The sequence below is a fragment of the Dendrobates tinctorius genome, unplaced genomic scaffold, assembly GCF_039654945.1.
Source record: "Dendrobates tinctorius isolate UK_male_01 unplaced genomic scaffold, ASM3965494v1 ptg000293l, whole genome shotgun sequence".
Taxonomy (NCBI): Eukaryota; Metazoa; Chordata; class Amphibia; order Anura; family Dendrobatidae; genus Dendrobates; species Dendrobates tinctorius.
Genome location: NW_027361960.1, coordinates 12,890,437 through 12,908,171, shown reverse-complemented (window position 1 = coordinate 12,908,171; position 17,735 = coordinate 12,890,437). Strand labels below are relative to the sequence as shown.

General features: G+C 45.5%; 1 protein-coding gene across 2 annotated transcripts in view; it reads left to right on the top strand.

Annotated features, from left to right (window-relative positions):
- Positions 1–17,735, top strand: part of ARID4B (AT-rich interaction domain 4B) — a 449,596-nt gene that overhangs the window by 135,344 nt on the left and 296,517 nt on the right. For both annotated transcript variants that reach the window (XM_073560137.1, XM_073560136.1), the window contains one exon: positions 1,053–1,163. In XM_073560137.1, coding sequence (XP_073416238.1) covers positions 1,053–1,163 — 111 coding nt within the window. The remainder of the gene's footprint in view (positions 1–1,052; positions 1,164–17,735) is intronic.

The window sequence follows — 17,735 nt, the reverse complement described above, 5'->3', positions numbered from 1 at the left end:
GAGTCCATGGTGGCGTAGTGTGTTACTTATGGTAGGCCTTGTTACATTGGTCCCAGCTCTCTGCAGTTCATTCACTAGGTCCCCCCGCGTGGTTCTGGGATTTTTGCTCACCGTTCTTGTGATCATTCTGACCCCACGGGGTGGGATTTTGCGTGGAGCACCAGATCAAGGGAGATTATCAGTGGTCTTGTATGTCTTCCATTTTCTAATTATTGCTCCCACAGTTGATTTCTTCACTCCAAGCTGGTTGGCTATTGCAGATTCAGTCTTCCCAGCCTGGTGCAGGGCTACAATTTTGTTTCTGGTGTCCTTTGACAGCTCTTTGGTCTTCACCATAGTGGAGTTTGGAGTCAGACTGTTTGAGGGTGTGCACAGGTGTCTTTTTATACTGATAACAAGTTTAAACAGGTGCCATTACTACAGGTAATGAGTGGAGGAAAGAGGAGACTTTTAAAGAAGAAGTTACAGGTCTGTGAGAGCCAGAAATCTTGATTGCTTGTTTCTGACCAAATACTTATTTTCCACCATAATATGCAAATAAAATGAAAAAAAAACAGACAATGTGATTTTCTGGATTTTTTTTTCTCAGTTTGTCTCCCATAGTTGAGGTCTACCTATGATGTAAATTACAGACGCCTCTCATCTTTTGAAGTGGTGGAACTTGCACTATTGCTGACTGACTAAATACTTTTTTGCCCCACTGTATATGCCTAGGTTACTATAACATGGCCAGATGACTGTAATGCCTATGGCTCTCACATGGAGATCACTGTTTATTTTTAAACAATAATAAAAATATATTGAGGTTATTAAAATGTTATTGTATGGCTCCTATTATACTGTATTAACAATATACTAAGACCAGAAACATGACAATGTGACTGGATGCATAACTTGCATAGCTATTGGTATGTATTGACAATAATTACGCTACTTATTGATGGGAATGAATCAGCACTGCAATTTAGATATATTTATATATATATTTATACAGCATATTGAAAACTGTTAAAGGTTATTACTAAATGATAAGTATTCCTCTCTCCTAACAGTCTTTGGATGAACCTCCTTTCCTGTCGGTAGGCACAGATGTGAGTGCTAAATACAGAGGTGCATTTTGCGAAGCCAAAATAAAGGCAACAAAACGGCTTGTGAAAGTTAAGGTATGCAATGTTCTACATTAAGTTACTGACACAAAGTGCTACCAAATAGTCTATCATTTATCTTTCTGCTTGCTTGTAAAAAAATGTTTGCATCCTGATAACACTGTATTACATAGTCTTCAAATGGTTGAAGTATAGTAAATCTATGCAGAGGTGACAGCCACCGAATTGGCTGTAAGGGCAGAGACACACTAGCGATCAAAAAACGGTCCGATTTTGATGCAGAAGAGTCGGACGAGTGTCATTAGAGTGTCATGCATTCTTTGTTCGAGTACAATCCGATTTTTCACACCTAGCATCCGATTTACATACAAATGCAATGCGATTTTAACATGAGCTTTTACATAGAGCAATTCTCTGTCATTTACACATCGTTTTAAAACAAAATATTCTTCAAAACACACATATGTATATAATACTGTATACATATACTGTGTATATATCTATAATATATGTCTATAATATATCTATATAAATATATATAACATATATACTGTACAGTGGTGGCCAAAAGTATTGACACCCCTGGAATTTTGTCAGATAATACTCAGTTTCTTCCTGAAAATGATTGCAAACACAAATTCTTTGGTATTATTATCTTCATTTAATTTGTCTTAAATGAAAAAAACACAAAAAGAATTGTCCTAAAGCCACACCAAACATAAAAAAGAGGTTGGACAAAAGTATTGGCACTGTTCAAAAAATCATGTGATGCTTCTCTAATGTGTGTAATTAACAGCACCTGTAACTTACCTGTGGCACCTAACAGGTGTTGGCAATAACTAAATCACACTTGCAGCCAGTTGACATGGATTAAAGTTGACTCAACCTCTGTCATGTGTCCTTGTGTGTACCACATTGAGCTTGGAGAAAAGAAAGAAGACCAAAGAACTGTCTGAGGACTTGAGAAACCAAATTGTGAGGAAGCATGAGCAATCTCAAGGCTACAAGTCCATCTCCAAAGACCTGAATGTTCCTGTGTCTACCGTGCGCAGTGTCATCAAGAAGTTTAAAGCCCATGGCACTGTGGCTAACCTCCCTAGATGTGGACGGAAAAGAAAAATTGACAAGAGATTTCAACGCAAGATTGTGCGGATGTTGGATAAAGAACCTCGACTAACATCCAAAGAAGTTCAAGCCGCCCTGCAGTCCGAGGGTACAACAGTGTCAACCCGTACTATCCGTCGGCGTCTGAATGAAAAGGGACTGTATGGTAGGAGACCCAGGAAGACCCCACTTTTTACCCCGAAACGTAAAAAAGCCAGGCTGGAGTTTGCCAAAACTTACCTGAAAAAGCCTAAAACGTTTTGGAAGACTGTTCTCTGGTCAGATCAGACAAAAGTAGAGCTTTTTGGGCAAAGGCATCAACATAGAGTTTACAGGAGAAAAAAAGAGACATTCAAAGAAAAAAACATGGTCCCTACAGTCAAACATGGCAGAGGTTCCCTGATGTTTTGGGGTTGCTTTGCTGCCTCTGGCACTGGACCGTTTGACCATGTGCATGGCCTTATGAAGTCTGAAGACTACCAACAAATTTTGCAGCATAATGTAGGGCCCAGTGTGAGAAAGCTGGGTCTCCCTCAGAGGTCATGGGTCTTCCAGCAGGACAATGACCCAAAACACACTTCAAAAAGCACTAGAAAATGGTTTGAGAGAAAGCACTGGAGACTTCTAAGGTGGCCAGCAATGAGTCCAGACCTGAATCCCATAGAACACCTGTGGAGAGATCTAAAAATGGCAGTTTGGAGAAGGCACCCTTCTAATATCAGGGACCTGGAGCAGTTTGCCAAAGAAGAATGGTCTAAAATTCCAGGAGAGCATTGTAAGAAACTCATTGATGGTTACCGGAAGCAGTTGGTCGCAATTATTTTGGCTAAAGGTTGTGCAACCATGTATTAGGCTGAGGGTGCGAATACTTTTGTCTGGCCCATTTTTGGAGTTTTGTGTGAAATGATCAATGTTTTGCTTTTTGCTTCATTCTCTTTTGTGTTTTTTCATTTAAGACAAATTAAATTAAGATAATAATACCAAAGAATATGTGTTTGCAATCATTTTCAGGAAGAAACTGAGTATTATCTGACAAAATTGCAGGGGTGTCAATACTTTTGGCCACAACTGTATATATACGGTATATATAATACATATAACTTATATATATATATATAATATACATATATATATACATACTGTATATACTCGTGTATAAGCCGACCCCCCTAATTTTGCCACAAAAAACTGGGAAAACCTATTGACTCGCATATAAGCCTAGGGTGGAAAATGCAGCAGCTACTGGTAAATTTAAAAAATAAAAATAGATACCAATAAAAGTAAAATTAATTGAGACATCAGTAGGTTAAATGTTTTTGAATATCCATATTGAATCAGGAGCCCCATACGCGTAGTGGTCTAATAAAAGGTTTGTTTACCACTAATCCATTGCAGTGTGCTCTATAGCCATAGCGCTTCTTACATTGACCACATATACTGTATATCTAATATATAAAGCTCAATATGTGTGTGTATGTATGTATGTGTGTATGTCCGGGATTGGCATCCTCACCGTCGTAGCTACAGCCACAAAATTTTGCACAGTCACACATCTGGACCCCGAGAGCCTCATAGGCTATGTTGTGAGATGAAATTTTAACCCCGTGCATCAATCTGGCTACCACTAGCCAGGAGTTTCAGGCGGCTCTGCACTGAGATGCCAGTCTAGAGACGTTAAGGGACCTCGCAGAGAAGCCCATCGTTGAGTCCAATAAGGTGAGGGTATTCTGGGACTAGGGGAGGTTGTACCAGAAGACGGTTCCATGTAGCTCCCAAAGGTAGTGACTGAGGGAAAAACAGCTGGTCGTGCCCTATCAGTTTAAGTAGGAGTTGTTGCGGGTTGCCCATGAGATTCCACTAGCCAGACACTTGGGGGTCCGCAAAACTAAGACCCGGCTGTTACACCACTTCTATTGGTCCAAAATGGGGACTGATGTTGCCAACTACTGGCACTCCTGTGTCAGGAGTCAAAGACTGAGGAAGTCAGGACTTGCGCCCAAGGCTCCTCTGGTCCCTTTGACGGTGATTGAGGAGCCGTCCCAGAGGATTGCTGTGGACATCGTTGGCCAGCTGTCCATCCCCAACAGCTCTGGAAAAAGGTTCTTCCTTACTGTGGTGTACTATGCTACCCGGTACCCGGAGGCAGCAGCACTGTCCTCAGTTAGGACTGATAAGGTGGCGATGCCCTTTTGGAAATTGTTTTTTGCGACTAGGATTAACCAGGGTGATGATTACGGACCAAGGAACTGAGATCATGTCTCGTTTAATTGAAGCACTTTGTATTAAAATGCAGGTGCAGCACCTGGTATCAAGTTCGTATCACCCACAGACCAATCCTTTGTGTGAAGGATTCAGATGTACCCTTAAGCAGATGCATAAGATGCTGGTTGAGTCCTATGGGCGTGCTTACAGAGAGGTACCACCGGCTTCAAAGGGGTTCTCCCCCGTTGAACTCCTGTAAGGCAGACGAGTCTGGGGCTCCTCAGTCTGGTAAGAGAAACCTGGGAAGGGGAACTGAACACCTCCGAAGTGTCAACAATAGAGTATATCATGCTGTTCCATGACAAAATGCAGTCAATGATACGGCTGCAGCATGAGGATATGGTGCATGCCCATGTCAGCCAGAAGATGTGGTACATCTGAAACGCCCGGGAGCGGGTGTATGAAGTGGGTCAAAAGGTGTGGGTCCTAGTCCCAATGACCCAGAACAAGCTTCAGGTGGTCTGGGTAGTGCCATACCTCATGCATCAGAGCCTCAATGACGAAAATTATATGGTCTTCATTGACCACCCAGGAATAGGCAGAAGGTCTTCCACGTCAACATGATGAAAGCTCATCATGATCGGAAAGCCCGTGTCCTTCCTGTGTGTAGTCTTCCCGCCTAAGGCGAGACAGAAGTCCTGGTGGATTTTAAGCCATAAAATCCAGGAGGCAGCCCAGGACGGAGGGTCTATTGAGGACGCGGAACTCAACTTGCATCTATCCACTGACAAGAGGTCCCAGCTGCGGGAGGTGTTCTGGCCATACCTGACCATCTTTATGGGTGTACTCAGGAGGACGCATATGGCCTTCCACCAGGTGGACAAAGGAGGTTACCCCCTCAGTCCGGCAACCCACCTACCATGTCTCTCTAGAGGTGCAGAAAGACATAGAAACTTCCACCTGATGAAGACGGAGTACAATCGAAACGCATTGTGATTTACACCAATATTCTTGTCCTGGCTTCATTTCAGCGCTCCTGTGACTGTGCTTTTTTTTCTAAGTTTTGCTCGCTCCTTCTAGAAGGTGCACGGCTGGAGCTGCAGTGAATCCTGCTTCCCTTTTTAACTCCCTCACAGCGCTCCTAATAGACCGCTATTTTCCTGACTTAGAAAGACATAATGTTGTGCCTGGGGGTGACCCAAAGGTCCAGAAGTGCGTGGGCCTCACCTGCAGTCCTAGTACCTAAATAGGACCAGATGACCCAGTTCTGAGTGGACTACGGGAGGCTAAATGACTTCACAGCTCCCGTTGCGTACAAAATGCCATGCATTGATGAGCTGCCGGATCGCTTATACGGGACCCTTACCTGACAATCTAGTCCTATGTCCAAGGAGGAAAAGGAGAAGTCCGCCATCATTACCCCATTTGGACTGTATGAATCCCTCATTATGCCCTTCGGCATGAGAAATGCACCTGCCACTTTCTAGTGATTAGTCAACCAGCTGTTCAAGGGGCTAGAGGAGTTTGCTGTTGCTTACCTGACATTGATGTCTTCAGTCCTACCTGGGAGGAACACCAGGACCAAATGCTATAAAGCCGGGAAAGTGTCAGGTAGGCATGACGGATGGGCAGTACTTCGGTCACCGAATGGGTAGCAGAACTCTGAGACCAGAGCCCGAGAAGGTTGATGCTATCACCTCCTGGCCTACTCTCAAGACCAAATAGCAGGTGGTGTCCTTTTTGGGTATTGCAGGGTACTATAGGAAGCTTGTTCCCAATAAAATGCCCTTGATAAGCCTCATGAACTCATGAAAAAGAAGTTACCGCAAACAGTCAACTGGACAGCTGACTGTCAATAGTCCTTCTCGGCACTGAAGACTGCCTTTGCCAGTTCCCAAGTTTTACAGGCCCCGGACTGCATGGCTGTTGCAGTCCAAAATAGGTGACAGTGCGTTTGACCTAGGTGCTTTGCTCAGCCAGGTAAACAGAAAGAGCTCTTTTTAGGACAAAGACCATGAGGATGTCTTTTGGAGTGTAAACAAGAGTTATAGTTTGGACAGGTAATGACATGTAATGACAGGTAGACAGGAGATGTCTTTTCAAAGAGTTGCACAACAATTGGTTACTTGTGTTTACACATAAATAGCCAAGTGGAAGGTTATTAATCCCCTGAAAATGCGTTTTGAATTCAAGTGACACTGTGGTTTTTTGCAGGGGTGATATTTACAATAATTAGCTGTGAGGATCTGAGGTTGTGGGTTATAAAAATCACCTAGGCAGGTTAAGAATGCAGCTATTTTTATTTCATACATCCATGGTTGTATGACAAATCTTTGTAGGTGGTCTTAGTTCACAAGTTCCTAATCTGAGATCGGTAGTTCAACTGACCACGTACCAAGCAATACCCACTGTCTCCCAACTTTAGGTTGGCCCACAGCTTTTGGTATCTTCAGCCAGTATAGTGTGCAGTCACAGCCTTTGTTCCTCCAGACGATGGATATCATGACCGTACCGCAAGGATACCCCTCCAGACAAACAATCAATCTCCCAAACTCCATAGATCATCCATCCATCCATCCCAGCTTGGATCTTCTCCCATCGAAGTCACTCCAACAACTGATTCAACCCATGTCTCTTTATTTCCTTCCCCTTAAACTTTTTCTTTAGCTCAGAGAGCAAAGCATATTCCCATGGGCTGCATGTGAGACCCCCTGTGGTGACGTCTCTCCTGGATCTACTATCTCCATCCACACAATGGGTCTAGGCTGTGTGATAAAACACTCCGGGATCGCCTTTGCTGGGGTCAAAGGTCACGTGCGTTCAGCATAAAACTCAGGCGCACAGCCGGGGTCCGGGTATAACTGACACTGGGTCAGGTTTATTAAAGGTGAAAGCAATGCATAAAGAAAAAAAACATAAAACAAATCCTTGCCTGTCTGGCACTACCTAAACAAAGTACAACCTAACTACCAACTGGCGGGCTTCTCCCGTCCAGCCAAACCACAGTTGCAGTGAGCACTGCTTTCACTCACATGTGTCTCTCACACAGACAGGCTCTCTGTGTTCCCAGGCTGAGAGACTCACACAACCACCTGGCATCCTTTTATATCCGCCTCCCATTATTCATTAGTAACCAGGTGCGATACTGATCAGACTAGGCCACATAGGAAAGGTATCTGGGCGAGATATACCTGCCCTCATCTACTATTCCCATATGATTCTCACATATCCCCCCCCTCTGCTCAGACCACTCCGGTCGAGCAATGACACCCGCCAAACAGTGCACTCGGGACAGGGCATCTGCATTCCCCATCTGTACCCCTGGGCAGTGCTCCACCGTAAAAGTGTAGGCCTGCAGGGCAAGGAACCACCGGGTCACCCGGCTATTCCGTTCCTTGTTCAAGTGCATCCACTTGAGAGGGACATGGTCAGTGATCAGCCTGAACTTTCGGCCCACCAGGTAATATTTGAGGGCCTCTAGAGCCCACTTAATGGCTAGGCACTTTTTTTCTATGACTGCATACTTTTGCTCATGTTTGTTCAGCTTTCTGCTGAGATAGAGGACTGGGTGTTCCACTCCGTCCCTCACTTGTGACAGTACGGCCCCGATACCGGTATCAGAGGCATCCGTTTGTACCACAAACTCGCTGCGGAAGTCCGGAGTCACCAGTACGGGTTGAGAGCAAAGTGCCCGTTTTAGGCTATGGAAGGCTTCTTCAGCCGCTAAACTCCATTTAATCATGATGGAGTCTTTCCCTTTTGTAAGATCCGTCAGGGGGGTAGCGATGGCTGCAAAATTGGGTATGAATCGGCGATAATAGCCGGCGATCCCCAGAAAGGCTTGCACCTGCTTCTTGTTGACAGGTTGCGGCCAGTCCTGAACCGCCTGAATCTTATCGAGCTGGGGTTTAACAATACCCCTCCCAATTACATACCCCAAATACCGGGCTTCTTCTAGCCCGATGTGACATTTCTTGGGGTTCGCGGTTAGACCTGCCTCCCACAGGTCGTCAATCACAGCTTGTACTTTCTGGAGATGAGTCTCCCAGTCCAAGCTGTAAATGACAATGTCATCCAAATAGGCCGAAGCATACTGCCTATGTGGCCTCAGGACTCGATCCATCAGTCTCTGGAAGGTCGCCGGTGCCCCGTGCAGTCCAAACGGCATATACACATACTGAAATAAACCTTCCGGTGTAGCAAATGCCGTCTTTTCTCTGGCAGCCTCAGCCAGAGGGATCTGCCAATACCCCTTTGTTAGATCTAGGGTCGTAATATACCGGGCTTTTCCTAACCGATCTATTAACTTGTCGACTCGGGGCATAGGGTAGGCATCAAATTTTGAGACCGCATTCAGTTTCCTGAAGTCATTGCAGAATCGGATGGTGCCGTCCGGTTTAGGAATTAGCACAATCGGGCTGGACCAAGCACTGTGCGATTCCTCAATGACTCCTAACTCTAACATTGCCTTCACTTCTCGGGAAACGGCTTCACGGCGCGCTTCCGGGATTCGGTAGGGTTTTACGTGAACTGTGACACCAGGTTCCGTTACAATGTCATGTTTCATTAGCGTAGTCTGCCCGGGTTTTTCTGAGAAAAGCTTTTGGTTGTGAAGTAGAAACTGCCTGACCTCAGTCTTTTGCCGCTCCGAGAGAGTCTCTGCAACCCGTACCTCCGGTACGGTATGCGAGCAGATGGGACGGGCCAGCTCCGCTGACAAGGCAGACCGATCTTTCCGGGGTTTTATCAGATTTACATGATAAATCTGTTCAGGTTTCCGTTTACCTGCCTGGTATACTTTGTAGTTTACGTCACCAACTCTTTCCTTAATCTCAAAGGGGCCCTGCCACTTTGCCAGGAACTTACTGTCCACCGTGGGGACCAGGATCAACACCCTATCTCCGGGTGCAAACGTACGGATCTTGGCGCCCCTATCATAGATTATCTTTTGGGCTCCTTGAGCCTGTATCATGTGTTCTTTGACGATAGGCATAACAGCCGCAATACGGTCCTGCATTTGTGTGACGTGATCTATCACCATTTTAAACGGAGTGACCTGACCCTCCCAGGTTTCTTTTGCAACGTCTAACAGTCTGCGAGGACGTCGGGCGTACAATAACTCGAAAGGCGAGAATCCCGTGGAAGACTGGGGTACTTCCCTGATGGCAAAAAGCAAATACGGAAGTAAATAGTCCCAGTTCTTCCCATCCTTGTCCATCACCTTTCTCAGCATCTGCTTCAGAGTTTTATTGAACCGTTCGTCCAACCCGTCTGTTTGAGGGTGATACACGGATCTGCGTAACGGCTCGATTTGTAACAATCGGCAGAGCTCCTTCATTACCCTGGACATAAAGGCGGTCCCCTGGTCGGTGAGTTTCTGTTTTGGTATACCGACCCGACTAAACACATGCACCAGTTCCTTGGCAATCGTCTTGGTGGCCGTGTTACGCAAAGGGATGGCCTCCGGGTAACGAGTGGCATAATCCAAGATGACCAGGATATGTTGGTGTCCACGTGCAGACCGTGGAAGGGGCCCAACTAAATCCATCCCAATCCTCTCAAACGGAACTTCAATAATAGGTAGGGGTACCAAAGGGCTACAGAACCGGGGCTTAGGTGCAGAGGCTTGGCAGTCAGGACAAGACTCACAACATACACGAATATCGTGATGCATGCCTGGCCAAACGAAACAGTGTAATATCCTTTCAGTGGTTTTCTGGACTCCCAGGTGACCTCCCATTACATGTCCGTGGGCCAGGTCCAGCACCTGCCGCCGGTAGGGTTTTGGCACGACTAATAGTTGCACCGTGTCTTCCCCCTTTTTCTCTATCTGATAGAGTAAATCATTCTCCTGAACCATGTAAGGATATGCCAGCCTAGAGCCAGGTTCTACGAGTACCCCATTTATCACTTTTACATTTGTCCTAGCCTGAGAAAGGGTAGGATCCTTTATTTGCTCGCTTTGGAAGTCATCTTTCTGAACTTCCAAATCCGGCAAACGGGGAGGTGGACGGCTGTCGGCCTCCTCCTCTTCCTCAGTCTCCTCCGTATCACCCGCCATGACTGAAAACGGGAACCGCAGGTCATTTCCAGCAGACTCTTCCCCCGAGTCTTCCGGGGAGGCCTCTTCCAGGGGTTCGGCACCCACACGCGCCCTGGGAGAAGAATCATGTACACTATTACCCTGGGGTATCAACTGATAACATCATGCAATAACGCCGGAACGAGTCCCACTTTATGTTGCACAGACCCATAGGAAGTAGTAATGCATATGACTGTGGTGAGGTACGAACAGGTGTCTCCATGCACACACATTACAGAAAATTTGTCTGATGGTCCAGTCGGGGCTAACACCAGACTGGCCTTCACCAGAGTCACCACACTTCCCGAGATTAACAAGGCCACCACATTTTTGCCATCAACAGTTAAATCACACAAGTGTTTTTCCACATCCTTTTGACCAGCATTCACACTCACTACCCGTGCAACCATAGACATGCGGTTTTTAGAGTCTGTGACGTCGTACTGCATGGGTTCCGTAGTGAGCGGACAGTTCGCAACAATGTGTCCCATCTCTTGGCAGCGGAAACACCTAACGGGCCCCTTGCTTAGACCATAGTTCGTTACTCTCGGCCTCGCAGTGCGGGCAGTCCCGTTTTCCTCCCCCACTGTCTTAGGGATTTTTCCTTCTCCCCTACTCCCTGGAACAGTCTTACCGGTTCCACGTGGGGATGATGAAGAACGAGGTGGGGTAGCGTCGTCTCGGAGTCCTTCCACCACGGAGTAACGTTCAACCAGATCCACCAGTTGATCTGCCGTCGTAGGATTTCCATGGCTTACCCACTTCCTCAGGGCTGGCGGTAGAGCTCTCAGGTACTTGTCCATGACGATTCTCTGGATTATCTCTGGCGCTGTCAACACCTCGGGATGTAGCCACTTCTTCGTCACGTGGATCAGGTCGAACATCTGTGACTGCGGTGGTTTATCCGGCTGATAAGTCCATTGATGCACTCTCTGTGCACGGACAGCGGTCGTCACTCCCAGCCGGGCCAAGATCTCGGCTTTCAGTTTGTCAAAGTCCTGCGTGGCTTCAGGTTCCAAGTCATAATAAGCCTTTTGGGCTTCACCGGAAAGAAACGGGGCAATCAGGCCGGCCCATCGTGCCTTCGGCCATTTTTCTCGCACCGCCGTCCGTTCAAACGTAGTCAGGTATGCCTCGACGTCATCTTCGGTCGTCATCTTCTGCCAGTACCGACTCACTTGAATCACTCTCGACTCGGCTTCCAGGTTAACCTCAGGTAAGCTTGCCAAGCGCTGCGCCACCTGCAGGAGAAGTGAACGATCGGTAACTGTCATGTCCACCAACTCCTTCAGCTGGGCCATCATCACCTGATTAGCTTCTTGCTGGACGGCGGTGGACTGTTCCAGCGCTTTCACCACGTCCTCCATGCTCATGCTTCCCACGTGATGCCCGCATTCTCCACCACAATGTGATAAAACACTCCGTGATCGCCTTTGCTGGGGTCAAAGGTCACGTGCGTTCAGCATAAAACTCAGGCGCACAGCCGGGGTCCGGGCATAACTGACACTGGGTCAGGTTTATTAAAGGTGAAAGCAATGCATAAAGAAAAAAAACATAAAACAAATCCTTGCCTGTCCGGCACTACCTAAACAAAGTACAACCTAACTACCAACTGGCGGGCTTCTCCCGTCCAGCCAAACCACAGTTGCAGTGGGCACTGCTTTCACTCACATGTGTCTCTCACACAGACAGGCTCTCTGTGTTCCCAGGCTGAGAGACTCACACAACCACCTGGCATCCTTTTATATCCGCCTCTCATTATTCATTAGTAACCAGGTGCGATACTGATCAGACTAGGCCACATAGGAAAGGTATCTGGGAGAGTTATACCTGCCCTCATCCACTATACCCGTATGATTCTCACAGCTGGTAGAACAATAGATTGATAGGGTTATTGCTTTGCATTTACCTTTAGCAATTTGCTGTCTGGCCTTAGGTTTACATAAGATCTAGCCTGCTCATCTTCCTCTGCTTACTGTCAATGAATGGAAACATTGATTCCTGAGGATGAACTGACGAGCAAGCAAATCACTAATAAATCACAGCAAGAAAATATCTAATAAAATAACACAATTTTGACGCAACCGGTGCTCTATGCTCAAAAAAGTCTCTATCTCGTAGAGCTGTGGACTCCGCTCTACATCCATTTGTCCTATAGTCTTTAGTAAGCCGCCATATCCTCACATTAGCCTAGACTCGATATCTCCGAAAGACAGTATTGAATATCAGCGTTTGTATAAATCCGATATTGATGAGAAATATATTTTCCATGCCAGGGCAAACTAAGGAAGAAGATGCATATTTTCTCATAATTGTAACCCCTGCCTATAGGCCACAAATCGATATTGGGCAAATCGTTGACAGCAGCCATGTCATGTTTGGTGTCTGGGTAACCATAAATTCCCAATGAAAAATATAGCAGTTATCTCGAACTTCTGCGATCATCCAGAGAGGAGTTATTGCATAAGTTGAGATTTTCATAAAATCCTGAAGTGATGAGGATGTCACACAACCTGGCCCACATGAGGTCATCACGAGGGGAAGGAGGAGTGTTTTGTAACTCAGGTGCTCATAAAAGATCAAGGCAAATTATCATCTTGTTTCCTGTAGAGAGTTTCACATTGTGAATGCATTAAGCCTGTTCATTGAACGTCCCTGTCATGATCCATGCTTGATCATGACAGATAAAATGCACTAGTAACCTTTTTTTTTCTCTTAAGCTTGGTGCTTAAAGATAGTTTTTGCCCCCGGTGGCCGTTAGGGTCATTGCACTGTGGTGGTTTTGTTCTAGTTTGGCCCCGGTGGTGGTGTGCGTCATTGCACTCTGGTTTCTTTAGTTTAGTGCATGTGATTATAAAGCAGGTATGATTGCTCTGGCACTGCTATAAAAGAGTGTCAGGTGTTGCAATAAGTGTTGGTGATAGTAGTCATTTCCAACCATCCTTGTTGGAGAAAGGAGCTAGAGAGAGTTCCTTGGAGCACAGTCAGAGTCCTGGTGTGGAAGGAGTCAGAAGGGATTTCCTTGCAGCTCTGACAGAGCTTGGTGGCAGCTATTCAGGAGGAAAGCTGCATTCTGGTGGTGGACTCTGTTGCTGGAAGCAAGAGCAACAGAGCAAAGCTAAGTGGTATTTCCCTGTTTGTATTTTTCCCTGGTGTGTATTAGTACAGCGGTGGGGCCAGTGCCTGCACCACCCAGCTCCCTAGCAAGGGATAGGTGTAGGGTGTGCTAGGGTGACAGGTATCCTGATCGGCGCCCGGAGCAGAACCGGCATAGGGAACGTTAGGAGTGTTAGGGACAATGACTCAGGGGAGTGCAGGAGGTCTCCACGTCCCTGTTCCCAATCGCAGGGCCCACCATTGTAACTGTCTTGTTGTTTCAGTTACCGGCCTGCGGGCCGTGTCACACATGACAGTTACACGTGCCGTGTCTTGTTGTCTTAGTTACCGGCCTGCGGGTCGTGTCACACAGGACGGGTCCACATGACCGTCCCAAAGGGAAGCTCTCTCCTTTGGCTAAGTTGACTCATCTCTGTGAGCAATCTAGTAAATTTTTCTGTTAATCCCTTTTATTTTATGTACTGTATATGCAGTATTGTTTTGTATCTTTTGTAAAATGTTTTGTATATTTTTCATAAACATTGCCACCCTTTGGATTAAATCTAAAATTTAATAGTTTTGTTCCTTTTGTTCTGTACTGCACCTCAAAGCCATATGCTACCTACAAGGCCTCCAGTCATCTTGTGCATAATAAAAAAAAAAACTGGTGGTGGCAGCGAGTAATCTGGGGTTATCGTGGAACTAGCGGTGATCATACGGGGGTATATGCATATTCCATGTGTTGGAATCAGAGGTGTACCTACCGTATTCTCACTGTTAGCTTCCCAATAACTGGACTATTAGTGGATACAGCATGCAGCATCCTCCATTAATCGTCGGTCAATCGTGTAATTGACAATAGCGGCAGCAGAGAGCTGTTCGACACAAAGATCATTGTGGGTGGTTTTGCATGACTTTCCCGAGATGCGATAATCTTGACAATTTGCACTAACATATATTGTAGTCCTTCATTTCAAATGTGATTTTTGTTGATTGATCATAGTCAACAAGCTGACTATTAGGTCCGAGTCACACTAAATGTATGAAAAATCGGTCCAAGTCTCCCTGCTGAGAGATGCTCGAGTGTAACATGAGTACAATCTGATTTTTCACACCCAACATCCGATTTACATCCGGATGCAGTGCGATTGCTATCCGATAGCAATGCGTTTTTAACTTGAGCTTTTACATACAGCAATTCTCTATGTCATTTACACATCATTTTCAAAGGAAATATTTGTTAAAACACATATATATATATATATATATATATATATTAGATAGATGGCATAAAAGCCGTAGAGTAGAATCAGAGTGACAGGTTACAATAGAATAGATATATACACATACAATACATAGATATATAGATGTCAGAGACACACACATATAAATGTGTATATATATATTGCATAGATAGATACAGGAAAAAAAATGGTGTGGGGTCCCCCTATAACTAATAACCAGCAGAGGTGGAGAGGGTCCCTGCAGGATGGCTAATAATGAGGGCAATCTGGCCTGTTATCCGGCCCCGAGGTTCCGGGGGGCCCCTGGCCAGATTGCCATGCAAGAGAAAATGACATTGGAACGGAGCTACAGCGATCCGTCCTGCTCCCTGCCCACGTTTCCTGTCTCTCACACAGTCAGCAGCGCGGCTGGATGACATCATCATTCAGCGCTGTAGCTGTGCCAGAGAGAGGAAGCTGCTGGCGACGGTGATGCTGTGGGAGAGCATGCGGAGAGGTGAGAGGTGCTGTGTGTGTGTGACGCTGTGGGGGAACGTGCAGAGAGGTGAATGGTGCTGTGTGTGTGTAGGTGGAGGAGAGGGCAGTGATAGGGAGAAGGCAATGATGGGGGTGATGGGGAGAAGGCAAAGATGATGGCAGTGGAAAGGACAATGATGTGGTGGTGCGGAAGAAGGCAATAATGGAAGTGGTAGAGAAAAGGCAATGGTGGTGGTGGAAAGGACAATGATGGTCGTGGTGGAAAGGGCAAAAATGGGGGTTGTGGGGGAGAAGGAAATGATGGGGGGTTGAATGGGCAATGATGGGGGTGGTAGTGGAAAGGACAATGATGGTGGAAAGGGCAGTGATGGGGTGGTGAGGGAGTAGGAAATGATGGAGGTGGTAGCATGGGCAATGATGGAGGTGGTAGGCAATGATGGGGGTGGTGGGGGAGAAGGCAATGATGGAGTGGTGGGAGAGAAGGCAATGATGGAGGTGGTGGGAGAGAAAGCAATGATGGAGGTGGTGGGAGAGAAAGCAATGATGGAGGTGGTGAAGAGGGCAATGATTGGGGTGGGGGAGAGGAAAATAATGGGATGCGGGGGTTGGAGGACAATGAGGGGTGTGGGGGATTGGGATGGGAGGAAGGGGGTATTTTTAATGGATTTAGAAACAGGGGGAGGTGGAGTAAGACATTATCGCTTATTATTTCTAATACAGTCCCTTAGTATAAAGTGTACTCACTTATTATACATAGCGTAGCCCCTTAGTATATAGTGTACTTATTATGTATAGCACAGTCCCTTTGTACATAGTGTACTCGCTTATTATGTATAGCGCCATTCCTCAGTATATAGTGTAGTCACTTTTTATGTATAGCACAGTCCCTTAGTATATAGTGTACTCACGTATTATGTCTAAAATAGTCCCTTAGTATATAGTGTACTTATTAAGTGTAACACCATCCTTAGTTACATAGTTTCCTCTTTTGTTATTTATGATGCCGTCCCTTATTATACAGCTTCCTCTGCTGTTATGTACAGTGCTGTCTCTTACATAGTGTATTCTTGTTATTCACAGCGCCCTCTTTTATTACATAGTCCCCTCTCTTTTTAGATATAATATGACTACTGATGGAGGAGCCGGTGACCAATCTACCAGTCCATCAGCTCCTCCATTAGAAAAGAAGCTTTCCCTTGCTCCATCAGCCATCATTGCATTATACAGTTAACAAGACAGGACGATATGTAATAAAAAAACAGGGCTCTATGTAATCCAATATGTAAGGGACGGTGCTGTACATAACAAGAGAGGGCACTGAATAATAAGGGACGGCAATATACATAATAAAGGAGACTATAATAAGAATACAGGAAAGATGTATATCTTTGTACCGTGTTAGCCAGTGGATAGAAAAATATTCAGGATTGAGAGTCCTCAGTAGTTGATACCTTTTAATGGCTAACTGAAAAGATGGTAATACATTGCAAGCTTTCGAGACTACTCAGGTCTCTTCATCAGGCTAGACTAATACAAAATCTGAAGTCACATATTTATGCACAATACAGCCTAGAAAAAATGCAATAGATAAGACAAGTGACGTGAAGCAGAACTATCAATATGGGAGAGGGAGAAACATAAATATAAACATTGGACCAGTTCATAGATAAGGAGTCTGGATGTTTTATGGTCCTCTGATTGGGGTCTAGTTCTGTGTTGCCCCGCAAGGTTTTAAAAGGAAATTCGTTAATTGATGTAAAAAGACATAAATCCATGCGACACATTCATTCCAGCACTGAGAGTGTCAAAGTTCGTCATAAATTTGTACTCCCAAACTCGTCTCTCTCTCTGAGATGTGAAGTTACCTTTCAATACCAGTAATTTCATATCCATGCTGCTGTGATCAGGGATACAGAAATGTTTTGCCACAGGTAGATCCATTCTTTTTTCTCTTATAGTGTGACGATGAGCATTCATCCTTGTTCTAAGCTTTTGCCCTGTCTCCCCCACATACAGACCCCCAGTTGGACATTTAGTACAAATAATTAAGTACACCACATTAGATGTAATGCAGGTGAAAGTACCTGGGATCTTGTAGTCCTGATGTGAGTTGGGGATCTTTATCTTGTCCGTGGTCATTATAAATGGACAGGTTTTACATTTTTTCTGGTTGCAAGGAAAGGTTCCTGCAGCTGTTGGAGAGGACAGGGAGCTTCTGACAATGATGCTTCTTAAATTTGGGGGCTGCCTAAAACACAGTAGTGGGGGGTCTGGAAAAATGGATTTTAATCGGGCATCTTTTTGTAGTAAAGGTTGTAATTTCCGTGCAGCTCCCCTTAGCACCTCCAGATTTGGGTTGTAGGTGACTACTAGAGGCACTCGGTTATTTTCTTCTTTAGCTTTGTAATGTAGCAGGTGATTCCT